Source organism: Callospermophilus lateralis, chromosome 14, assembly GCF_048772815.1.
Source record: "Callospermophilus lateralis isolate mCalLat2 chromosome 14, mCalLat2.hap1, whole genome shotgun sequence".
Lineage (NCBI taxonomy): Eukaryota > Metazoa > Chordata > Mammalia > Rodentia > Sciuridae > Callospermophilus > Callospermophilus lateralis.
In genome coordinates this window covers 59,415,574-59,441,222 of record NC_135318.1, presented here as the reverse complement: position 1 = coordinate 59,441,222, position 25,649 = coordinate 59,415,574, and the positions used below count along the sequence as shown (strand labels likewise).

Below are 25,649 nucleotides of genomic sequence, written 5' to 3'. Positions count from 1 at the left end.
GTGGCTCATGTCATAGCCCAGGGGATGGCTGGGCTAAAATGACAGGGTGTTCTGTGGTAGGCAGAACAAGCACTGGAGCCCAGGCTATAGCCCTTTCTATCTCAGGATGTTGCCTTTCCAGCACATTCTACAGGTATCCTGAGGACCAAAGCAGAGGAGAGAGAAAGCTGATTTGGCCAAAGCCATGGTGGGGGGGGTGGGGGGGCTCTCCTTTGGCAGGAATTTTTGGGAAGGAAACATGGTCTGTGATGCCTTCCCAGTTTGCATCTGTGTTGAGTTTGCAGAAAGTGGTTAGTGTTCCATGGGTTTGGGAACCTAAATTTGGTTTTGGGAGTCACAGGAGGTGGCATGGAGATTATTCTAGTTCTGGACCTCTCCAGCCTGGGATGCCACATGGTCTGATTAAATTCAGGGTCCAAAGGAGCCTATCTGGCAGTGAAAGTTTAGCTGTTGGGTGCTTCTGGAAGACTTGCCAGGGGTTGGTCCTTCCCTGGAGCTCCTGGGAGAATCTCTAGGGAGAAGAGAGTCCAGCCCAAATTGCCCCAGTAAAATCAAGAAGAATAAGGCCCAGCGTGTGCCCTCAACGATTTACTGATCTCACACCTACTGCAGGTCTTCGTGGCAGGAGCGGCAGGGCGATGTAGCAGGGTGAGCTGAGACTTGCATTAGGAAAATGAAATCTAGGCCCCTCCTGCTCCAGCACTTTCTGTCATTTCGATGTGGTCACAGAGCTTCCCTGGACCTCAGTTTCCCAGCTGGAAAATGAGGACACTGTCCTTCATCACTTTGCTCTTTGAGGCTTTGCATTTTGAAACCATCCGGAGCTTTTTGGCTCTTTGCTGGGTGGGTGGGGCCCTGCCATGCACCCCATAGTCTTCAGGTGCAGGGGACTGGTTCAGGGCCTCTACTGAGGAGGCTGCTGGGAGGGGCAGCCCCCACCCTCAGGGAGCCCGGCTTGGGTGAGGGAGTCCGGACAGCCAGAGAAAAAAAGACAAAAGAACACTTACAAAGCAGCCTACTTGCAAATTAATGGAGCGCAAACTAAAACTGCGCTCCAAGTGCTGAAGGAATGCACAGCAATGGGGGAGACCAGCTGTTGTGTGGCAGCCAGGACTGGGACCCGACTTGCCTCTGGCCTCACTTTATCCTCTGTAGCAGGAGCACTCAGAGCCAAGGAGCCTGGGCTTCTTGCTAGGGTAAGAGAGAGGTGGGAACTCTGCAAGCTCCGCTGTACTTGACTCTTGAGATGAAAAGGAAAAGTCTCAAGTCAGAGGCAGAGGAGCCTCCACTCCTGGCCCAGAGGCTGCTCTCAAGGGGGTGCAGGCAGGAAGGCAAGCAGGCGTCCTCCCCTGCAGCCTTCACCAACCAGAGCTGGGATGAGCCCCCCAGATGGAATCCCCCCATCTCAGAGGCAGGCTCCTGTGCTGATCAGGAGAAGCAGAGCAGGGCTTACTTCTCCCAGACCCTGGGATGCACCTGAAAAATGCACCAGGCTGGGTCTAAGCTGGGTGGGGGGTGCCCAGGCCACACCCACAGTGGGTCCCTGAGTCCGCTCCCCCATCTTCCTTCATCCCTGGGATCCGGGTCTTTCCTTTCTCCAGGCATTCGCACATCTCTCCATCTGCATATTTTAACTCCCCCAGCTGCCTTTCCAATCCCTCCCTGCCATTTCCCTCTCCTCCCCTCCCCCGCCCTGCTGTGTTCACTCTGCCTGCTCTGGGCTGGGACTCCTCAGGCTGGGGTTTGGCTGTAGCCTTGGGCTTGCCTCCTTCCTGCATTGAGATGACAGGCCTGGGGCTTCCCAGACTCCCTGCCCAGAGAGACTTAGGCCAGCTGCCCCATGAGAGAGGAGCCCAGCTTACAGCCTACATGGAAGGGAATCTATGTAGTGTGTTCCCACCACCTCCCTCAGGAAGTCCCATGGACTGAGCTGTGACCTGCCCCTTCACCTGGTGACCTGCCCCTTCACCTATCAGGGAGGCAGCCACACTCTCCATGCCCTCAGTGAACCTCAGGCCGGTGCCCACAGAAAATTCATACCCTCCCATCTCACCACCTGAGCATGAGGGCAGTCCCACTGTCCACATCCTGTGAGCTAGTTTGGACAGCAAGGCCTGCGACCCACCTCATGTTCTACTCCAGAAGTTGATCTGAGCTGGAAGTCACCTAAGGCTGGTGTCAGCCTTGCTGCAGCCCCTCCACGTCTCCTGAGAAGCCAGGGGTCTTTGGGCCAATTACCGGGAAGGTGTGGACTTCACATGACACAAGGGGGAGAAGGGGTGCTAGCCTCCCAGGGGTCTGAACTTGACCCAGGCACCTTAGTTCTGCTCCTCTTGGTCCTGTGGAAATCCCCCTCTCCATAGTTCAATTTAGGCTTAACTTGAAGCTGAAGATCTTAGGGTCTGGGCAGGTGCAGACGGCTGGAGGATCAGGATCTCACCTCCTTCCCACACATAACGTGGGCAATATCTACAGCAATAATGACGCTTACTGAGGGCCAGGCTGGGCTGATCCTTTTACTTACACAGAAGTGATAAATAACTGAATCTTTATCAATACCTAAGCAGAAGTATCTGGGGCAGGGTTTCTCAGAAGTGTGTTCTGGGGATCCTCTATTTTAGATTCATGTGGGATTGTTTAAAATGCAAACTGTCAGGTCTAATACCAACTGAATAAGGACCATGGGATTAAGGAACCCTTGGAAGTTTGCTTTTTTAATCAGCTGACCAGAACATTCCAATGCACAGTCAAGTTTGAGAACTGCTGCTCCCAATTTTGTTCAGGGCCAGATGCCCTTGGAATTCTTGTCCTAGAAGGTGAGGGTCATACAGGATTTGCCAGCCCCCTACACTGGGTCTCTGCCCCAGAGGGTCTGTGGTAGTCAGCTTTCCGTTACTGTAACAAATACCTGTAATAATCAATTCATAAAGGAAAAGGGTTTACTTTGGCTCATGGTTTTAGAGGTTTCAGTCCATGATTGGTGGGCCCTGTTGCTCTGGGCCTGTGAGGACACAGCATGTCATGGCAAAAGTATGTGGCAGAGCAAACCTACTCCCTTGTGGCCAGGAATTGAAGGGGTTAGGCTCCCCTTGTCCCTTTTGAGGTCACCACCCCAATGACTGGAAGACTTCCCACTAGGCCCAAGTCTTAAAGTTCCCTCTAGTTCCAAGCTGGAGACTAAGCCTTTAACACATGAGCCATTAGGGGAACTTAAGACCCAAACTTTAGCAGAGGCTTCTCACCTACCCAAGGCCAGGGCCAGGTGTGCTCCAATGGGGGCAGGGCAAAGCAGCCCTTCACACCAGGAGCTGGCCATGTGGAGGGCCATGCAGCGGACCATGCAGCTACAGCTACGGAGGTCAGACATAGTGCCCACCTAACATCCTCTGGCTAATAGTCCACTCTGCTGGAATCCCTGGGGCCTCTCCAAGTGAAGTGTATTAGTCCCCTCTGAAGGGGGAAAGCTCTGACGAACTTGGGAAGGAACTTGCCAACTGGCATGGCCCCCACTCTGCCTGGGGAGCCCATTCTGTCCTGGAGCTGCAGTACCCCAGGCCTTGGAGGGGACTTTTCTTGCCCATCTCCTGCCCAGAAATCCCACCTCCAAAGTCTGCCATAGGGAGCTGGTGCCAGTTGTGATAAGCTGGGGATGAGATGGCAAAGAGTCCTGAAGTTGGGAGCCAGGAGCAGCCCAGGGTGACAGCACTTGCCGGGGACAGGAGTGTAGGAAGCACCCTGTGGCCTCATACAGAGGTGGCCTTGGGTTTGGGCAAGTCCCTGCCCTTCTCTGGATGGAGGTGATGAGGTGGTCCTCGAGATGGCTTCCCTCAGTAGAGCGGGACCTCCCCTCCAGGTTGTATGGGTATGTGTGCCCGTGCGTGCAGATGCTCTATCTTCTCCCCTGGGTGCCACCTACTCTGGTTTGTTTGTTACTTAAGCCTCTGAGGGCCATTTTCCACTCCTGCCAGTCTCCCCAGGGGCAGGGGGCCAACAGCCTTCTCTATTGTCTCCCCCACATGTGACCTTCTTGGCACAGGACTGACCACATGGTGGGTGGGCACCCCACAAATGCTTGCTTATTGTTTGAGTAGTCAGGGTCTAAAAAGAATGTCCTTCAGGCCTGGCCTGTGGGCAGGATAGAGTGACAACAGAAGAGGGCCCCAAAGACAGAATTTTGTTCCATCTATTTAGGTAGGAAGCTGATATAGAACCAGGCTGCCCTGTCCCTGAGGAAGAGTGGTGGCTAGTGGCCAGCCCACCCAGTCTTTGGGCCTCATGGGGCTCCTCCTTCCCTCTCCCCCACAGGACGGCTCTCCTGCAGGCTCGCCCCCGGCTGCTTCTACCTGTGCAAAGCCTCGTGTGCCTGGCAGCCTTCGGGCTGGCCCTGCCACTGGCCATCAGCCTCTTTCCGCAGATGTCAGAGGTCAGTGGGGGCCTCCAGGGCAGGGAAGGGAGGGGCGCAGTTGGGTCATTTATTAACAAATATTATCCCATGCTGATATCCTAGCACTGTGCAAGGGACTGTGGTTAGAAGGGCAAATGGCCCAGGCTCTGACCACTGGAGTTGAAGGTCAAGCAGTCAACACAATGATGTTCAAGTTCAAGGAAGGTTAGGATGGGAGAAATCGGGCTGAATGTAGGAGGAGACAGCAGACCCCACGGAGTCTGGAGGGAAGTGGTATTTCCCTGGGATCTGGAGGCTGGGCTAGAGCTGGCCAGGTGAGAAGTGGGTGGGTGGACACATGGCCTGGGATCAGCCAATGTTGAGGCAGCACATGGGGACTGTTCAAGATGGGATCAGAGAGCTGATCGAGCGCTCTTCAAGAGCTGACCACAGTCTGCAGCATGAGCAGAGCGTGGAGCCAGCTGGGGGAGCCCAGGTAAGCGGCCTGGGGCCAGGTGGTGCTCTGAACTTGGAAGCCAAAGCAGAGAGAGGGTAAATGTCATCCTGAGGTCTAGCCTTAAAGCAGGACCACAGACTCCTGATTTTGAAGGGTCCCCATGCCTGTGTCATGAGTCTGGGTTGGAGCTCTGGAGAAGGAACCATCAGGAGGCTGTGGCGGGCATCCAGTGAGATGATGGCAGCTTGGACCGGGTTGTTGGCAGGGGGCATCAAGAGGAGTGGGACCTCTGAGAGAAGCCGGGTGGCCGCTTCATCAGGACTTCATGAAGAACTGCATGTGGTGGGAGGGAAAGGGATCCGGCAGGATGTGTGCCCGGCTTTCTAGTTTCAAAAGCAGAAGGCAGATAGGGGTAGGTGCTACATGAAGAGGGGCAGGCTGGAGGGAGGACACTGAATTGAGTTGGATGACCTCTGGGTGTGAGGAGCCTGTGGAACATGCAAATGGAGGTTCCCTGTGGAAAGTGGTTCTGGGATCAAGGAGAAAGGCCTGGGCAGCAGGGAGAGAAGCAGAGACCACTGGGGTAAAACCAGTACTGGGAAGGGCAGAGCCAGCCACATGGGATCCGGAGTAGGTGAGCAGCCCAAGCTCCACGGGGTTCAGAGTGTCCATTGTCCTTCAGGCAATGGAGACAAACCCTGTCCCCAAGGAGTGGAGCACAGGTGACCTACCTATGGCACCAAGGCCATCATCAGAGGTGAGGCTTGGCACCAGGGAAAAAGAGAAACAGGCACATCGCTGTGACAGAGGCAGGATCTTGAGAGCTTTTGTTATTTACTTTCCCCTTTTTATAAATGCAGAACAGAAGCACCCGGAAGGAAGCTGAGGACATGGAAAGGAGGAGGATGGGGAGCAAGGCCCATAAAAGGGGGGAGGGGATCCAAGCAGAGACAAGGGGCCCATCTTGGCAGAGGGAGAGCCCCCTGCTCATGTTCGCATGTGGGAGAGGAGTCGGGGGCAGATGCATTTGGGAGGGAAGATGAATGGGAAGCCAGGCAGGAGGAGCAGGCCCAATGGGGCCCAGAGAGCCTGGAGTTTGGAGTAACGAGCTCATGAGAAGCGGGCACTGTGGCTGGAGTTTGTGATTTCAGGGTTGACCCTGCTTTGCAGAGGGCCCCAAGAAGGGTGGTGGGAGGGGTAAGTGTTCCCAGAGGGAATTTGGAGAAGGTGACAATAAGAGACAGGAAGGTGAGGACTGGAGATCTAGGGCCTTAGAGTAGGAGGTAGAGACCCAGCTTCTGGGTCCCCAAGGGTGAGAGCTGGAGTCACTGCCCCCACCCCAGCCCCAGAGTCTGGGGAGGATACTATGCCAAGGGTGGGGCTCTTGTTTTATAGGACCCACCAAGGTCACACCAGGTGGGATCCTGGTATGTGAAATGAGCCCCCAGTTCCATCAGGCCTGAAGGGCTTAGCTTTGCTGTGGGGACAGGGACACTCTTCCCACCCGCAGGAAAGCTCCAATGGAGTCAAGAACACCAGGTTGCCTAGAAGTCTAAGGACAGAGGCGGGGTACTTTGCAGTGGTCCCTGACATCCATGTCTTGGAGGGTCTGAGCCCAGGCTGCCTAAAGTCTCTGCACATCTCTGTAGCAGCCTGAACCTGAGATTCTAGGCCAGGGCTGAGTCCCCCGTGTGCCTCTAGCACCGTTGTGCCCTAGCATCAGGGGCTCTGGAAGCTCTGCATGGAGAGGGCCCAGGGCAGGAAAACTCTTGGCACCAGATCAGAGATCATCCCAGCTATATGGGTTTCAAGGTCACCCCATTTACCACTGGGAAATGGAGGCCCAGAGCATCCACAAGGGAAGCCCAAGGTCAGAGGAAACCCTGAAGGTCCACACTTCTGGTGCAGAGAGATGGTCCAAGGTCAGTTGCTCTGGCCTCACAGAGGCTCCAGGCAAAGCCTGGGCTCCACTGTCCCCCAATGCCTGCTCAAATAAGCACAGGAGTCAGTTCTTCTGTGTGTCTAACCAAAGTCCTCTTATGGCAACCCAAGCCTCTGTGTCTAGATTGGGAAAAAATATCATCACCGTATAATAGGTCTTTGTCCCCTGGGGAGGGAGGGTTGCATTGCCTCCAGCAGGATGCAAGTTGTCCTGGGCATCATGGGGTGTTCTAAAGCCTTTCTGTGACCTATCTATGGCACCAAGGCCATCAGCCAATGGCTGAGAGGACCTCATTCCCCCAGTCATCCTCCCAATTAATTCTAACGAGGTGCTTCTTCTACCGTGCAGGGATCATGTCTCATGTCCCAGAAGCCAGTGGGATTTGCCATAATAAGTCTGAACTTGCTTGGGCTGACCCAACTTTGCCAAAAGCCACCAAGGCTGTCAACAGAAGTAATCACTGAAACACTAATTAATTAATTAGGGGACTTGGAAATCGAGTTTAGGAACTGGTTCCTAGGATGGCCGACCTGCGGTGATTGGTGTGGTTTCCAACTCATCAGCCCCAAAGGTTGAGGAAGGAACTTCAATCTCTGCTTCAATTCCTGGGAGAGAGTTTTGTCTGCTCTTTTTGAATTAATATTTCTGCCTATTAAAATAGCACCGAGGGTCAAATTGCAAATAGTAATGATAGCTACTTTTACCAAACAGCTACTAAAGCAGGCAAAATGCTGGAAACTCCGTGCCTTATTGTATTAACTCCTCCTAATGCTCTTCAAGTTCAAAGTATTATTGATTATCAAAGGATGTTGCCCAGACAGATAGATGTGTGTATCTATAGCTCTGGGGAGAGGTTTGGCTGGAGATATGAAACCTTCTGTACAAGGGGGAAATCAAAGCCTGGGGGAAGGTGAGGTCAGTGTGAGAGGAAGAAATGCCATCGAGAAAGGGAAGGAGCAGCAAGAGGCAGGGAGAGAGCCCAGGTGGAGTAGATTCACGCAAGCGGAGTACATGGAAGGTGGGGGCTCTGTGCAGAGTGAGCTCTGACTGAGGGGCCTGGAAGGAGCAGAGGAGACTTAGCCATTGTGTGATGTAGATAGACATTGAAGTCAGGAGGCAAAATGGTAGTACATTTTCTCTCTTTGTTCAGAAAAATGAGTTCAGGGATGGGCAGCTCTGGGAGATCAGCACTGGGTGTTCTGTGAGATGGAGGTTGGGAGCTGGTGAGAGAGCAGCAGTGGTGAGGGAGTGTCCGTAGCCCAAAGAAGGAAGGTGTGGCCTCCAAGGAGTCCCTGGGTTCAGTGAGTAGAGGGGCCTGGTTGGTCATGGTGGCAATTCTACAAGGCAGGCTCCTATATTCCTTGTTTGCAAATGAGAAAACTGAGACACATTAAGGTTAAGAACTTTGCCCAAGGTGCACTTTGGTAATGACGGAGCTGTTTTTGTACCCAGGCAGGATTCCATAACCTTCCTCAGCCTGCCCATACCCCATCATAAAAAAGAGGAGGCCAAGTCTCATCATAAAGAGGAGGCCAAGTGTGTGCCCCAGACTACTCACCGCTAATTTATCAGCAATTACATTCCAGTGTCTTCCCCTAGGCCTCCTAGACTTTGTGGGGGAAGTGGTATCCATTTTCACAGGAAATGTGTGCATCTTTGTTTTCTGACCCTGAGCTGACAAAGGGGTGGGAAGGGTGGGGAAATCTAGAGGAAGGACAGGTGGGACCAGAGACCCCCTTAGAACTTGAGTGTGAGAACTGGAGGATGGGATCTGGCCTCCCTGCTGGGCTGTGGTCCTATTGTCCATGCAGGGAGCATGGATTCTGCCTTGATGAGACCTGTGACCTGGAGGGTGAGGCCACACAGTGGGACATGGCCAAGAATCGCTTGGCCAGGCTATTCCCAGGCGCAAGCAGGCCTATCAGCACCACTAACCCAAGCTCTACCCCATAGACCCCCATACAGGCTGGGTTGCTTTCCCTCTCTGTAACTGGGATGGTCACATAATGGTTCCTAGTCTTAGGGAGCCTCCATTCTGGGGGTGGAACCCAAAATACAGTAAGTCACAAATGTCAACAGGAAGTGGAGCTTTGATAAAAAGAAGGCAGCAGGCTGCACTAGGGTATGTGGGTAATAGGGGCCTCCTGTGTCCAGGTGGGGCCTGGTTTACGTGGCCTTGTCATCCCTGCCCTCTCTGGAGATTGCGACTCTGAGTTCCAGGCAAACTCGGTCACCTCCATCCTGCCTCCCCACCCCACTTACACTGGTGCCTCGGGTCCCTGGAGGGAGAGTTCCAGGGTCAGTCTCTGGGCCCATAGGCTTGGCTGCCATAGGAGGCTGATGGTAAATGTCCCTCCAACCCTGACAGGCGGTGTTCCCTACCTGGGAGCGCGTCCAATCCCCTTAATGAACCTCCTGTCTCCTGGGAGAGAGAAGCAGCACCTTGGCCAAGGCCCCCTCGCCTGTCCCTGCCTGTTTCTGCCTCTATCTTTCTTTGTGCCTCTTTCTCCCTTCCCTGATTCCTCTTGGGCTCTCCTCCCACCCCAGTCCCCTCTCTTTCCCTCACGGCTCCCCCTGGAGCTCTGGGGCTGGGGGACGGGGCTGCACATACAAGCCGGAGCCATTGTTCCACAATCTGTTTTTGTCTTCATCTTGTTGGCAGGCGGCAGGAGAGGAGCGAAAGGTTAATGAGGCACTGTGAACGGGCGGCGGCGGGCGGGCGAGCCAGCGTGGTGACAGGGAACTAATTAGGAGCAGTTTAACAGGAGGAAAAAGTGAAATCTCCTCTTCACCAACTGTCAATAATTAGCTGATTTGGTGAGGTTGAAATGTGTCCACAGAAGAAGTGGGGCCTGTCTGGGGATGAGTGAGGCATGGGGAGTGGGGGGCAGTCAGGGGCTTGGCCCTGTCCCTAGGTGGTATTGGGGCAGGGGCTGACCTGTGTCCTCCAGGTCTGCCCTCTGCCCCGCTGGCTGGCCTCTGTCAGCCTCCACCTTCTAAATGGCCTGAGTCTTAACCTCAGAGACCTCCGTCCCCCCAGCTGTAAGATAAGGTGTTAGAACTAAGTTTCTTCCTGGCTTTATCCCATAGGATTCTGGAAGTGAAAACACGAGACCGGGCTCCCTTACTAGAATCAGGAGAGCAATGGTAGTTTTGTGACCTGAAGTCCGGTGCTGAGCCCTGCAACATGGGTGTATCCTCTGAGCCATCCTGTAAGGCCAGGTCTGGCTTCCTGAACTGTGCCAAGTTGTGAATGGGCAGGGGCCTTAGGCCTGCTTGGGATATGCCCCATGGTCCCCTGGGTCCTCACTCTATTGCTGTCCTTCCAGCCACTGCAGGGGCCAGTCTAGAGAGACGGGGAGGGCTCTGGGCTGAGGCTGCTTGTTACAGGAGCCTGGAGGGGACAAGGAGTCAGGTTCACCAGCCAGGAGGATTGTTTCCTGTTTGGCCTGTTTGCACTGTTCCTGTCAGTTGGCTTGCCTTTTGTCAGCTCCTGGCCTTTGACCTTCCCTGACACCTCAGCAGAGGACACCCAGCCCCCTGCTCTTGCAGATTCTGCTGAACACCTTGGCTGGGAGAAGACATAAGAGCCCCCCAGGGCTTCCTGCTCTGAGCCTCCCATGTCAGCCCTACCAACCCCCAGGCCCCCTCCCTCTCAATTGAACCCCTCCTCCCTCAGCTCCAGAGGGTCCCCGGACTAGAAGGCATGCTGTGAAGCTCTCTCCATGTCCACAGCACCTTTCTCAAGCCATGTCTCACCCTTACAGGTTTGTGCATCAAGAAACAGAGGTAGCTGAGTGTGATGGTGCACGCCTGTAATCCCAGCAGCTTGGGAGAGAGGCAGGAAGATTATGAGTTCAAAGCCAGCCTCAGCAACTTAGTGAGGCCCTAAGCAACCCCAAGAAACTCTGTCTCTAAATAAATATAAAAAAATAAAGTCACTGGGGATGTGGCTCAGTAGTTAAGCACCCCTGAGTTCAATACCTGCACCAAAAAACAAACAAACAAGCAAACAAAAAACAGGGAGAGAGAGAGAGAGAGAGAGAGAGAGAGAGAGAGAGAAACAAAGAGGTACATCCTCCCTGCATAGGGAAAGAATGTGGGTTCCTCCAGGGGTCCCAGAACTCCCACTCTCTCTCCGCTCCCTCACCAGTCCTGAGGAAAAGGGTGGTTTGGGCGATGGGGTTGTGCCTAAGTGGTAAAGCACTCACCTAGTATGTGTGAGGCACTGGGTTCAATCCTAGGCACCACATACAAATAAAATGGGGGTATTATGTCCACCTACAACTAACTAAATAAATATTTTTTGAAAAGAAAGAAAATGGTGGTTTTGATGAAATAGCTTGGCCAGGCATCTGTGACCCATCAGAAGTCAGTCCCTGGCCCCCATCTTATTCTCCTTTCTCTGAGAAAGCATTTGAACTCCTCACCAAGAATGGGGAAGAATTGAGAACTGGCTTAGGTACCTGTTCAGACTGTTCTAGAAATAGCCCTCCTCAAGGACATCATCCCTAATGTGCCCCACCAAGATCTGTCCCACCTCACAAGTGCAGGTTCTGGTTCCATCTCCTGCCTGGGGACAACAGCCCCCTTTCCCTCCCTGGCAGCTAGCGTGTCCCTAAAACTCAGAACTGTGCTCTTGATCAACTCCTAACATAGAACATGGCTTGTCCTGGTTCACCTTGACTTTGTTGGTTCCTCTTCTCTCTGGCTCTTCTGGAGCTGATACAAGGCAAGAGATGATGTCCAGGGACCATCATGTCCCTCCAGAGTCCACAGCACTTTCACTGTCCCCAGAGCAGGGGCCTCCTCCCCTCCAGTCTCCAATCCATCTCCTGCTTTGCTTGGAGATGTTTGTTTGGGGTTTTTCTCATTTACTGGTTTAATCAGGTCCCTACTGAACTCCGAAGCAAGCTATTTTTGCCGTCAGAAATCTGCCGCCTCCCTGCGCCCGCTGCTTTCTTGGAGTTTGCCCACAGGACCCCCCAGGAGGGACGAATGGGGATGGCAAAGCCGCTTGGAGCCCAGGAACGCCAACGCCACCTGTCATGTTGCCTGTTCCCTGCACCCCCATCCTAAACCCGCGCGTGCACACAGGCGCACACGCATGAACGTGCACACGCTCTCAAAGACAGACCTCAGCAAGGCCGCCTTTCGACCCAGATCTCCCTCCCAGGACCTTCTAGAACACCTCACTGAATTTAGAACAGACAAGAGGCTTGGTTGTGCAACGCTTCCACTGAGATAACAGCAATGATGTGTGCACAGGGTCTCGAGCATGCCTGGCCCACAGCAAAAGCTCAGGCCTGTGAGTGGGGTGAGCAGAACATGGGGGGCAGGGCAGGGCCTGCGCGCTGGGATGCCCGCAGATCCTGCCTCCATTAAGTAGCATCACATGAGCTTTCTAAGCCTCCAACAGGCTCCCATCTATTTCTAGATATCATTGTCTTCCTAGCTCCAGGAAGTCGAAAGTTTTCCCACTGCTTGTGTGGGGAAACTGAGGCCTCCAGATTGAGAAGATAGAGGACAGAGAAGGACTGTGAGATTGGTCCACCAGAGGGCACCCAGGAACAGTGCAAAGCTCCAAAACCGAGAGGGGGCTTTGAGCATTTTCTGGGTCTACAAAGCACAGGGGAGATGGAAAGGTTTGAGATGGGCCCCCCGCATTCACACTTTGGTTCAGTTTGATTCAGTTCTTATAGAGGATCGAACTGTGTGTACCAGGTGCAGCTGCCTTGAATGGCGCAAGATGGAGCAAGATGGGGGTGGGTGTATTCACACCAGGTCTTCGACAGGGGTGCCATGAAGACCAGAACAAGTGCCAGGGGCACCAGAGGTGAAAGCAATGGATTTGGTCTGACAAAACCAGGGGAGGCTTCCAGGAGGAGGTAGTCTTAGAGGAAGTGGATACAGCTTGGACTCAGGTCTCAAATATACAGGAAATGGAAAGTAGCTAGTGGATGAGGAACCTGGAGAAAGACCCAGAAGGCCTAAGTGTCCAACCAAGGAGTGTGACCTTCGTTGAGAAGACAGTGGGAGCCCAGAACCAGTACCAAAGACCTGACCCCAGGGTCTAGGAATCCAAGTTCAGGCCTTACTCTTACCTGGCCCTAGCTTAACACCCCACCTTCTAGCTGCCCCCAAAAGGATAGGACTTGTGTGTGTGTGTGTGTGTGTGTGTAGGGCCTGAGAGGCCTGCAGCCCCAGTGAGAAAGGGTGGACGTAGCTGCCTACTGGGTCAGGGGTTCCAAGCCTTGCTGAGGCCTCAGGCACCCACGGGCAGCCATATGCCCACCTGGGCTTTGGGACCCTGTGTCCATGTTGCCACCACCTGCAGACCTTAGAGGCTCAGACCTCGGGCCAAGCTCAGGAAGTGGCTTTGAGCTATGTCACAAGGTCAGGCTGAATGCCCCACCCCCTGGCCCTTAGTCTTTGAAAGGGACGCAGAGGAGCCAGCACAAGAGAGGCCAGGAGGAGCCAGTGCTTTGTAGTAGGTAAAAGCCCCTGAGAATGGGGCACAGGCTGGGGGATCCAGTTTCCTGTTTATGTCTCCACACCTCAGCTCCAGGTTCAAATATGTAAACTATCCACTGGCCCTGGCTGCAGGTGTGTGTGCTCCCAGGCTGGAAGGCAGAGGTGGCCCCAGATGCATTCCTCACTCTGGCCCCCCACCCACAATGAGCCTGGAGACAGAGAGAAATAGCTCAAGGTTAACCCTTCCCAGGCCACAGAGGAAGGCCACAGAGCTGCTCCTGGGGCTCTGGAGCCAGCCAGGCCTTGGGGTGCTCAGGGGAGGCCCTAGAGATATTGGACATGGTGCTTCCCACCTGGGGCTATCTCCTGGGAGGGGCAGGAGAGTCTGAGCTGGGCTGCAGGATGGAGTTGGTGCTCGGATATAGGCAGGTGGGGAGGTTGTACCCCACGAGGCTGTGTGGGAGTCAAGGTTCAGGCTCAGCATGAGTCAGGCAGGACTAGCAGGTGACACTGCTTATTTCATAGTGGGCCGGGCACGTTCCCAGCATCCCCAGTTCTGGGGCTACAGGAACCATCAGCCAGTGCTGACTGGGAACTTCAGCTTTCTCCGTGGTCCCTGCAATCCTCACCCTCTAGGACTCTGGCTCCTCAACCCAGGCATCCTACCTGCCTGGCTCTCAGGGGCCTGGGAATGATTCCCGCTGCACCAGGGGCTGTAGTCCCTTCTCCCTATACCTGCTGCTTGCTCCGCCTCCTTTCTCATCATCACCTTCTCCCCAGAAAAGGCCCCTCAGAGCTAGTTTATGGTTCCAACCAAGTCCCTACCTTCTCAGCCCAACATGGGGCGGGGGTCTCTTCTGGCTACATCCATTCCTCTCACCAAGCCTTGGCATGTCCCTCCACAACCCCACCCGTGAGCCACCTTGGCCACTACACTGTTTCTCGGCACATACAGCTGACTTTTGCTTCTTCCCCCTCAGCCCTCCCAGCAGCCTGGTCCCCTAGAAAACACCTATCCTTGGTTCCTGCCTCCAGGCCTGGAGCTGGCCAGAGCAACAAGAGGCAGCCACAGCCCCTGAACCACACTCACAACCGCCTGTCCAAAGGCCACTCCCGGGCAGGCCCCTGATGTGATTCCCTTGGAGAAGACTGGACCCCCACATACCCAGAGAGCGTACTTCCTAGGGGGCACTTGATTATTGGTAAGAGGGGAAGAAATGGCAGATCTGCTCAAGCGCCCAGCACACAGGGCTCTACCCCGTCTTCTCCCAGTGAGCCCAGTGCTGAGGACCCCGGGATCTCAACATCCAAGGGACCTGAAGATGGCATAGGGCCTCCCACTCACCATGGCCAGAGGGCCAGAGGGGGCCTGGCCAATGTGAGATGCAAGTGAGGCTGTTCCCAGGGTCTGCACTGAGTGGGAGGTTGGGGAATCTGGACCTAGGAGGTCACTGTCACCCAGTTGCCAAGACCAAGGTCTCTTGGCCCTCCTAGGACCACTTTCAAAACACTGCCTGGTATCCATTGCTGCTCCATGTCTGGGCACCTCTGTCACTGCTTCCGTTCCTCAGGCTGGTCCCCCGAGGCCGCCGTCACGGGCTTGTTCCCTTCACCCGCCCCTCAAATGTGCCTGTTCCCCAGGCCCTGGCACCCGCCCCTCCATCTGCTCTCCTGGGCAAGCTTCTCCACTCTGGAGGCTCTGGCTGTGCTCACACATCCGGGCTCTCTCTCCTGCCCATCGCCCCAGAACCCTGGACCCATCTGCCCCCCAGGCCTCTCCACTTGGGGAGCTCACAGGCACCCCCAACTCAGCATGGGCTACCCTAAGCACACCTCCCCCTCCCAGCCCCACCCCCTCCCATATTCCCTGCCTCTGAGAATGGCATCGCCAGCCACCCCAGCTCCTGAGCTAGAATTAGGAGTCATCCAACGCACAGTCATCCTCAACACCTCCCTCTCACCCCCACATGGAATTGGTCATCAACTCCTATGGATTTCATCTTCAGAAAGGATCCTCGGCACACCCTCCTGCCTGCCCCCACTGGCAGCATCATAAGGCAGGACCTAGCACCTCTCTGATTCTGACAGCTGCTCCCTGGGAGGCTTCCCTGCCCCCTCTAGTCCATCCTCCACACCACCACCACCACCACCACCACAGAGACCTTTCTAAAATAGGCAAGGTTATGGCCCACTCTTGCTCCAAATCCTCCCATGGCTCCCTATTGCTCTCAGATAAAAGGTTGGCACCTTGATGTAGCATAAAGGATTCTGCTTGTCCTCACCCCACCTCCATTCTCTGCCACATTTCCACCACATCCGACAGTGCTCCCCTGCCCTCGCGGCCCATGCTGGCCAGCTAATGCTTCTCCCTTCACCTTTGCCTAGCCTCTCTGATCACCAAAACCCTCTATTCGCTCCCTTCCTCGTTCCTTCATCATTGGAACCCCCAGCCCCTCCCCAGTTTCCATGGCACTTTGCTTGTGTCTCTGGAATCCATCTGCGTTCACTGTCTGACTCCTCCCCTAGACTTTGAGCTTCTCAAGGACACAGGCTGATCTTGTCCTTCTCCATGTGCCCAGCCTGGGGCCAGGGAGTCAGTGGCCATCGATATCTGCTGAATTGAGAGCAGACTGAGTTGGAATGAGAGGAAAGCCTAGATTGACAACTCTGTCCCCAAGCCCCTGCTCCTGGGCTCCTCAGTCACCTCCCCCAGGAGCCTTCCCACTGCTTGCATCTCCCCTCTCCCCCGTGCATCCCTCCTACCTGCTGCCCTCAGCTCCAAGGGGGCCCAGGGGAGCCTGGGGTGCTGGGAGGAGGAGGCCTCGGTCTCCCTGGGTCTGCGGGCTCCAGGGAGTGAGCACCGTGGGCCGTGGCCCTGGGCCGTGGTCCTCCACCGCGGTGAGCAGCCTCTCTGATTTTAATGCGGGCCTCAGTGCTTCAGTGAAAGCCGGCATGGGAAGTTGCTAATAATGGCACTAAAATAAAATATGCTACATCTGTTATGGGTAGCAGAACAAAATTAGCTGCTCACACCTCTGACATCCAAGATGTCTTAACTTAAAATACTCCTTGGCTTACTTTACATCATTTACTGATTATATTTAAAAGAAATACAATTTTGCAATTACTGTTCTTTCCAGTGTGATATCTATGCATCATTTTCCTTTTATGTTTATATATTTCTCCTTCATTAGTGCAGTCTGAAGGGTGATTAGGATTCTTCAAACATTTTACAGAGGTTAAACGTTGATTAAGATTTAATTATTACTGTAAATAGCTTGGAATGACATATGGTGCAAAAGCCTGACATATGTGCATTTGAATAAATGAAGTGCTATTTCCCAGGATGCCTCAGTAGCTGTTTAACAGCTTTCCCGAAGGGTTATGTTACACCTCATGGTAAGATTGCTGGGATGTTATATTTTGTTGGTTTTTGCAGCTGAAAGCTAAGAACAGTTTTCCAGTTTTTTAAAAACATTGAATATTTTAAATACCTAAATTGTTTTGCACAAATTTTTGCTAATTTGTCTAACTAGGTTAAACATTTTCAAAAGCATTTAGATTTTTAAGCGTGGGCGCTGTGCATTGTGTCAGTGGCAGCATGGGGACGAGGGGAGCTGGTGGGGTGGAGGGACTTGGGGTGGAGGGGACTTGGGGCCTGGCAGGGGTGGGGAAGGAGAAGATGGTTTGAGGACGGGGGTGGGGGCCAGGGTTGGTCTTGAGCCTAGCTCTTGTCTGTTTGGTCATCTCAAGGAGCCAGAGCCTGGGTGTTGGTGTATCAAGACTAGAGGAGAAGGGTCCTCTGTCTCCAGGAACCCCGCCACGCCCACCAGCTCCAGTCCTTACCAAACTCCCTCTCGTCTGGGCGCTGACCTACACAGCCTGGGTTGGTCTGAGTCTTTGAAGGCCAGCTAGTCTGCACCACCTTCTGCCTCTCTGCCAGGGTTGCTATGTCTTGACATACATCAGGTGCCTAGGTCAAGCTCAACTGAGCTAAGTCGCAAGCCTGACGCCCCTGTGATCCTTCCCAGGGTAGATGTCAGGCTGGGTCCTCCTCACTGAGGGGACACCTCCCTCCCTGACCCGCCTCAGGCAGGAGGCTCCGGTATCTCCACTGGTTCAAGAACCTAGAGCTGGAAAACAGATGCTGTAGCATTCTGCAGGGGCACCCCATCCTCCCAGGTCCTGTTCCACCCTTTTATTCAACACTTAGGGGCACTAGCACTCTACCAGGCCTTCAGGTGACCTGTGTGTCCGTCCCCTGCCTCCGGGAGCTGGTGATCTGATGTGAAGGGGTGGGGGATGAGGAAACAGTCCCCAAACAACGTGATGTCACTTGGATATAAGAAGAGCGTGGGGCTGGGGTGCCGGTTGAGCTGAGCCACCAAAGTTGACTGAAGACGGGAGAAATGGAGTGGGGGCGGGAGGGGAGGCAGGAGGGCAGCTGTGGCAAAGATGGGGTAGAGCGGGGGAAGAGCACAGTGTGTCCACAGAACTCAGTAAGTACACGTGTCCCGTGTCTCTAGTTCAAGGTGTCCAGGGGTAGGGCAGGGGCTGGGTGGTGCAGGAGTCAGGATTTGATCCACAGAAGGAAATGGGAGTCGCCGAGTCATCTCATAGTAAGGAGAGGCACTAACAGATCGGAGTTGTAGAAGGTGGCCCCTGGCTGTGGTGGGGGGTGGACTGAAGTGGACAGTACCTCTGGGGAAGGGAAGGAAAGAGAAGGCTTGGGGCCCCAAGGTCTTTGTTCAGACTACCATTAGGTGGTGGTGCCATTCTCAGAGATGGGGAGCTGAGGTGGGCCGGGGAGATGGTGGATTCCGTTATGTATTTATTGGCCTTGGGGATTGAACTCTGGAGTGCTTAGCCACTGAGCCACATCCCCAGCCTTTTTGTATTCTTTATTTTGAAACAGCATTCACTGAGTTGCCTAGGGCCTCGCTATATTGCCGAGCCTGGCTTTGAACTTGCGGATCCTCCTGCCTCAGCCTCCCCGGTCTCTAGGATTACTGGCATGTGCCATCACAGCTGGCCTCAGTTCCATTTTAAATGGGTTGAGTTCATGTGCCTTTGAGATGTCCAGAGAAAGTTCAAGCAGTCAAGCAGGCAGCTGTGGGCCTGATGCTCGGGGGAGAACCTTGGGTAGAGACACCTCAGATGTGGGAGTCACCCAGGGCGTCTAGTCGCACTGAGACCCAAAGGCCCTAAGAAGCATCCAGTGGATGTTGTGCAGTGAGGGCTGAAAGTGACCGTGCAGAGGAAGATTTTGTGTAGGGTGGTGAACAGAAGCCAGATTTACTGTAGGTTGAAAAGTCAGTGGGCGGTGAGGAGGTGGATACCACTGGTTTAGGCAATTCTTCAAGCAAATGTGATTGCCGGGGAAGGGAGCCAAGGTAGTAGTGGAGCCTGCCTCGGTTGAAGGAGAGCTTTTCTCAGATGGAAGGTTCTTGTCCTGTGTGGAGGTGTTAATAGGCAGTGAAGGTGGGAAAGAGGGAGGACACCGGGACCAGCTGCCTCAGGGGCTGGAGGGAGGTGGTGCCAGGTGGGGCTCTGCCTTCTGAGGTCAGGATGGCTGCCGTGAGGCACAGGAGGGCAGGTGGGAGCCAGGGTGGACACCAGGAAGCCATGGGTTTGACAGGGGGAACTAAGTGGTTCCCTTCTGATGCCTTTGATCTTTCCCTGCAGTTAGAAGTCTCATGAGCTCAGGAGTGGGGATCTGAGGATGGGCTGGTGGAGGAAAACAGAGAAGGGTTAAGGTGGCCTCTGTGGGAGAGGGAGGTGACCAGGCAGGAGCAGGGGTGGGGGTGCTGTTGCCAGCTGTTGTGATGGCCCAGCCAAAGTCAGGGACGGTGAGCCTTGAGTGGTTCCATTAGGTGGTCAGGTCCAAGTGTGGAGATGGTGGGCACATGGTCAGGAGCCTCCACCAGTCAGGGCTGCAAGGTGCTTGGTCTGGGGAGTAGCGGAAATGATGTTTCCTGATGTCCAGGTTGAAGAGAAGGATGTGAAGACTGGGAGGTGGGGAGTCGGGGGCCAGCGGCCTCTGCTGTCTAAAAGCATAGAGGAGACCATGGAGGGGATGCCACCAGGGTAGGGGACCATGGAGCTGAGAGGGCAGGGTTTGGGTTGGAGGAGACTGGGTGGAGCAGCCCTGGGTGAGCAGGTCCAGGCGACACCCTGAGAACAGTTGTCTGCAGTGTGAGGGACAAGGGCCTTGGAGATGAGGGAGACCCAGAGCTCAGAGACCAGGGGTGGGATGTTTTGTCACGTGGACATGTAATGAGAATGAAGATGCCAGACCTGAGCTGGAAGGAATATGTGAGCCCCAAGGTGGCAAGACTGTGGAGAAGGAAGGAAAACAGGCAGGACACATGGACCCGGAGGTGGAGGGCGCAGAAGGGCAAAACTGTGGGCACCAGCATGGTCTTAACTGCTACTCCAGCCTCCTCTTCCCCAGTCTCTCCATTCATCTTTCTGTTCTCTCTCTCCTCAGATCGAAACCTCCCAGTTAGAGCCTGAGATCGCCCGGGCTACAAGCAGCCGGACGGTGGTGTATAACAAGGGGCTGTGAGCGGTGGCCGGCTGGCCTGGGGACAGAGCTTTGTCCAGGCCAGGGAATTTGGGGGCAGGGAAGAAGTCTGGTGGGCTGCACCTGCAGGTGGACCCCACAGTCCTGGGCCACCTGGGGGAGCACTCAACCCACTGTGGTAGGGAGACTAATCCATTCACATTTTAACTTAGGGGAGAGGAATTCTGACACATTTCCTATACAAAAGAATCAAGTGCATTTCTGGGCCTTATGTGGGGTTGTGGAAACTCCACTCAGCACAATTATGTATGAAACTGGAAAACTGCAGAGTGCCCATGGGGTAGAATTAGGATCCTTTTATACATTGGTTTCTTTTTTCTTTTTCTTTTTTTTTTTAATCAGAATTAAGTCTGAGCCTTGGTTGCAGGTGACCAGAAGTGGCATGTGGACAAATGATGGGAGCCTAGGAACCGGGTTGGTTTGGTAGTTGGGCTGGTAGATTTAGGATATCCGAGTGGCCAGGCCAGATGACTCCTCAGGCTGGAGAGGGGGAAGAAGGGGCGCTGGTTTGTACCCCACAGGATAAGAACTAGCCATGTTGAAGGTCCTCAGGAATTGGACCCAGGGAGTCATGGAGCACTGGAGATTCTTTGGGCAGCAGGTTCTGGAAGTGGCCAGCTCTTTTTCATGTTCCAGCTGCAGAACCAATCCCTCTGCAAAAAAGCCAGTGATGGTGGGGCTAGGGTCCCCCCTCATGGAGCTCTCCCTGATTCCAGTCCCCCGAGGGGACCCCAGCTCCAGGCAGAAAGCCCCAGGAAGGAATGATGGTTCCAGTACAGGAACCACGCACCTGCACTGGCCTCTCTGCAGGAGGGTCCCCTTTCAGGCACATGCTGGAGGCTGGGCGCTGGGGCTGAGGATGGGCTGGAGCTGGTCCAGCTGCTGTCCAGGGAATCTCCAGCCACTGACGCTGCCTGTCACATTCCACCACTTCCTGAGTAGGAGGGTCTCGTGCCTGAGGGTGCCAAGGCCAGATCCCTGGGAGCCATCTAAGAGACAGCATCAACCCAGGAATGATGGGCCCCAGCTCTGGCACCAATGGGCCGTGTGACTCTGGGCAATTCACTCCCTCCCCTTGGCCTCTCCTTCTTGCCCAGAAGCAGAAGACTGGATCAAGGGGTTCCCTTCACTCTTCCAGGTTGTCTTTTCCTGTCCTGCTCAGGTGATGGTCATCCTGAGCACAGGCATAGTATGAACACTGGACTGGGAAAGGGGGAGGCCCCTTGGAATGGCCTCAGAAATCGGACCTTGCCTTTCTGTGTGTGATCCCACATCTTGGAAGCACTTGACCTTTGCCAAAAACTTGGCAGTTCTGGAGGAGGAGAGAGTATGGATAGTTGGGTCTGTGTGGGGGGCCACACTTGCATGCCACCCCTCAGCTCTGCAGCCTGAGGCCCCTGGCTGCTAGCTCCCCTCTCCTTTTCCTTTGCAGGCCAAGGACAAGGAGAGAGTTCTACAGAGGGAAGCAGGACCTGGGTGGGGGCTAAGCAAGGTGACTCCTTGTCTGAAAGGCCCAAAGGAAGGGGAAACACTAGCTTCGATGTGCCCCCCCTGACCCCCTCAAGGATGGAAGCTGCCAATGTGCAGCCTTTGGGCCTCCCTCCCCTGGTGACTCCACCTTAGGAGGGATCTGGGCAGAAGCCTCTGCAAGACAGCAAGAGCGTGGCCACAGATGGCCTCTCAGCAACTTAGGGCAGGTGTCTGATGAAGGGGGTCTCCCATGGGCATTGACAGCATGTTCCCACCCAGAAGCCATGGTGCCTTTGCCCCCCAGCCAGCCAGCCCCTGGTGACCAGCAGCTGGCTCTGCAGGATGTTGTCCTGAGCGCCCACCACTCTCCTGAGGAGCATCCCACCTCCCTGCTCTTCAGGAAAGGGGGAAGACATAAGCAAGCAGGGAGGACAGAACAGCATGGGGGGGCATGGCTGAGGATGGGCTGGAGGGGGAAATATTTTTGAGCCAATCCTGTCATAATGTGAGCATGCCAATGACTGCTGCGCTGTGCTGGCTTCTAGGCATGGACGGGGCGGGGCGTGTTTGAGTCCTCTTTTGAAGAGCTCACTGCAAGCTCAGCCTGCCCCCGCTTGTCATAGGGTCTTGTTCTCGTGCACTTTATCTTGGGACCAAAACTGCCTCCCAAGCCATATTCCCTCTAGAGGCCAGAGGTGAAGCCTTTCTAGTTCCCCTGTGCTGGTTGCCCCTGCCCAACCTCACCCTGCCCTGGTCTTGTGGCCTCAGCCTCTCATAACTTACATGCCTTTTACCTGGATGATTTGCATCAAGCTCTCAAATGCAATTTCACATGAGCTAAGGGGGATGTTTCCATAGGGGTGCAGTGGTAAAGGATCCTCACAGCTCAAGGTGATGGGGACAGAAGGACAGTGGGCCATGCTGCTAAGCCCTAGTCTGGCTTAAAAAAAAAAAAAAAAAAAAAAAAAACCCTCCACAGAGGGAAACTTTCTGCTAATTCCCCTACCCAACTCTGATGGGGCCGGAGAGAGGTCTGGGTGGGGCAGGTTGGTTTGGGTAAACCTGGCCCAGCTTTGCTGGAATACAGGGCCCATCTGCAGCTCTGGTGTCCTTTCCCAAACCCCTCTGATCACTTCAAACATTCCCTCAGGCGTGGGGATGCCCTTCTCCCATTTCTGGAAAGCAATCTGAGAGTGCAGGAGGCAACAGCCCAAGATGTCAAGATGGCTGCCAAGTGAAGATGGCCACCAGACCCCTAGTCATTTCCCAATCCTGTTCTGAGTCTCTGGCCTGGGAGAAGGGTGAGGGTCATGAGAAGAAGAGCCAGTGGAAGATCTGAGGTGGTCTTCCAGCCTTGGGTGGGCGTAAGTGAGGCGCCAACCCACGTGCCCCAGCACACCCAGGGGACTTCACAGTGTCTTTTTAACCTTCTCAGAAATTTTCTCAATCTGTGTGATTGATGTGATACTAATGAACTGTGGGCAATAAACGATGGATTTAAAGCATCGGAGTGTGGTTTTGTGAATTATGTCGGGAGGGGTGGGAGCACCGAAACACAGCGGGAAAGGGTGAAGAGCTCTTGAGGATTGTGTGGGAAGGTGTAGACCCAGGGTCCAAAGAAGGCCCAGAGAGGAGGGTACGGGAAAGGCCAAGTGAGGAAGGAAAATGGGAAAGGGGGGTGGGTTAAACAGCGGAAGGACCCCCTTGGCAGAGCAGCTATCGAGTGCTCACGAAGGGACGCACCCAAGGAACTTGAGTACCTTAGGAATTCCAGTAGATTCTGTGCTCCAAGAGGCTGGTGGAGGAAGCTGAGGGGGCCACAGGGAGTCTGCCCACAGGGAGGAGGAAGGTCTGAGCTGAGTGGAAAGATGCAGATGTCCTCCACTTACATGATACCAGCCCTAGGAAATCTGCCCTTCATAATAACGTCCAAGATCCCTTGCGGCCAGGACTTGGCCTCCTAAGAGCCTTGGCTCCTCTTCCAAGCAGCCCTCAGAGGTCCCCCGTAAAGGAAGCCTGGCCTGGGACTCCAAGAGTCTTCCAGTCCTGCAGAGAGAAGCCGATGAAGGATGGGGAGCAGTAGGGGAGAAAAACCATCATAGTTGGGGTCAGACAGACCCTGGTTCAGCCCCAGTGTGGCCCAGCATGACTGTGACTTCTAGCCAGTGACTTCCTTATTCACTTCCTTATTTTCATTCGGAAAGATGTGGATTGGGCATCTATCTTTTCTGTGCGGGCATTTCTGTAACTGAGTCTTATCTACCAAATGCCAGGAACAGGGCCCTTGTTAGCCTGCTGGAAGGTTGGAGAGTCCAGATGAAGTGGGTAGGCGTGAGGGTGGGTAGGTGGGTGGAGGTGCTGCCTCCCCTCCTAGGTGCTAGGCCTCCCTCCCTAGGAGAGAGGGAGAGGGGAAGGGGAAGGGGGTGGGGTTGTTCTCAAAGTGATACCTAGAGGTCAGGGGGCTGCGGGTCTCTGGGGAATTTCTTTGCTAAGAGCCCCACAGGCCACAGTTCCCATCCGGGGCGGGCGGAAATCCTTGACTCTCAGGACAGACACAAATCCCTCCTGGGAGCTGTTTGTTGTTTTAAGCTGGTTTAGGGGCTCAGCTCCTGCCCAGCCCGGAGATCATTAACACTCCAGGAATGCGGTCTCCTCTGCCCTCCATCCCACCCTCCTCCCACTCAGGCAAAGGCTACAAGGAGATTCAGAATACTGTGGTTAGAGCTGTGGTGAGTGACCCTTTCCTGAGGCCCTGGAGACCTGGCCTCATTTTCAGAATGGAGGCTCCATCAGTCCCTTAGGGCTGCTGCTGCTCCTGCCATCTCACTCGTCCCCAGCCACTGATTAGCCCCTCAAACAAGTGACTCAGTCATTCCCCCACATGCCCACCTTTCCCAACAGTACTGTCCCTTGGGGCAGTGGCAAGCAGTGTTCCTTCACCACTTGCCTCCTTCCTGACAAGGACACCTCTTCAGCCTGAGCAAGAACCTGGGGTCCCATTGCAGTCCCCTAGGCCTTATGAAGGGGTAGGAAGACAGAGGAGAACCAAAAAAGAACAGAAGGGACGAAAAATGGACAGACAGGCACAAGATCCCTTCCCTCCTTGGAGACCCCATACAAATCCAGTAAGGAAGTGGGGAGGTGGGGACCGCCATCAGTCCCAGGCCACATGATGTTGGCCTTCCTCCTCTTCAAAGGCAAGCAAGCATGGCAGAGAGAGGGGGCAGCCTCTTCAGACAGCTGGAGGCCTTCATTAGGGAGAGGCTTCATCGGACCAGAGCATGGAGGAGAGACTGGATACAAAGGAGGCTGCTGGGGAGACCAGGCAGGGGCCATTGTGGTAGGGCCATTGAGGTAGTCACCATGGGGAAGGCGGGGACCTGGGCCAGCATGGGGAGGATGGGACTGGAGAGAAGCAAAGAGGTTCTACTGATGACCAGGTGCCTGCTGGTAGCTGAGGAAGAGGGGTGCCATATCCCCAAGCTTAAACAGAGAAGGAAGAAGGGATCCCAGGGAGGGTGGAGCGCTCCCCTTTACAAGTTCATGGGGGTTCCTGTGAGATAATCAAGTGGGGACATCAGGAGACAGGAAGGACTGGGATACAGACTTGCATGGTATTCATTTCTAGAGAGCACAGGGAGTGGGGATGGCATGTGGGTAAGGAAAGACCTGGGGGCTGGGATTGTGGCTCAGCGGTAGAGCGCTCGCCTAGCACGGGCGGGACCCAGGTTTGATCCTCAGCACCACATAAAAATAAAGGTATTGTGTTGTGTCCATCTACACCTAAAAAAAAATAAATAAATATTTAAAAAAAAAGAAAAGAAAAGAAAAGACATGGGATGGTGTCCTACAGAACCTGACTCTAAGGCCCAGGCAGAGCTGAACTGTGTCCTCCCCAAAGTCACATGCTGAAGTTCCAACCCCCAGGACCTCAGAATGTGACTATATGGAAGTGAGTTCTTAAAGAGGTAATTAAGACCAGTAGAGTAGAGGAAGGGTACTGAGGGAGGAGAAAGGGGTGAGAAAGGGATTGAGATAAGGATACTGGGGATTGAAATTGACCAAATTATATTGCTATGTTTTGTGCATGTATGAATATGTCATAACATGTCCCACTCTTATGTATCATTATAATGCACCAATAAAAAAATTAAAAAGAGGTAATAATAAAATGAGGTCCCAAGGGCGGACCCTAATCCAATATGGCTGATGTTGCTATCAGAGATCAGGACACAGACCTAGGCTAAGTGAGGGAGACATGTCAACGTGCAGGTGGCTGTCCACAAGCCCAGGAGAGAGGCCCCAGAAGAAACCCACCCTGAGACACCTTCATCTC

General features: G+C 54.3%; 1 protein-coding gene across 2 annotated transcripts in view; it reads left to right on the top strand.

Annotated features, from left to right (window-relative positions):
* Sfxn5 (sideroflexin 5) overlaps nucleotides 1-22,797 on the top strand; it is a 116,137-nt gene extending 93,340 nt beyond the window's left edge. Inside the window, exons 13-15 of one of the 2 annotated variants that reach the window (XR_013088604.2) lie at nucleotides 4,306-4,423; nucleotides 19,748-21,170; nucleotides 21,276-22,797. Coding sequence is in view for 1 of the 2 variants with exons in the window: in XM_076833143.2 (XP_076689258.1) it covers nucleotides 4,306-4,423; nucleotides 19,748-19,825 (196 nt within the window). In the remaining variant the exon portion in view is untranslated. Of the gene's footprint in view, nucleotides 1-4,305; nucleotides 4,424-19,747 lie in introns of both variants that reach the window. The other variant, XM_076833143.2, reaches the window with a different exon arrangement.
* The last annotated feature ends 2,852 nt before the right edge of the window (nucleotides 22,798-25,649 follow it).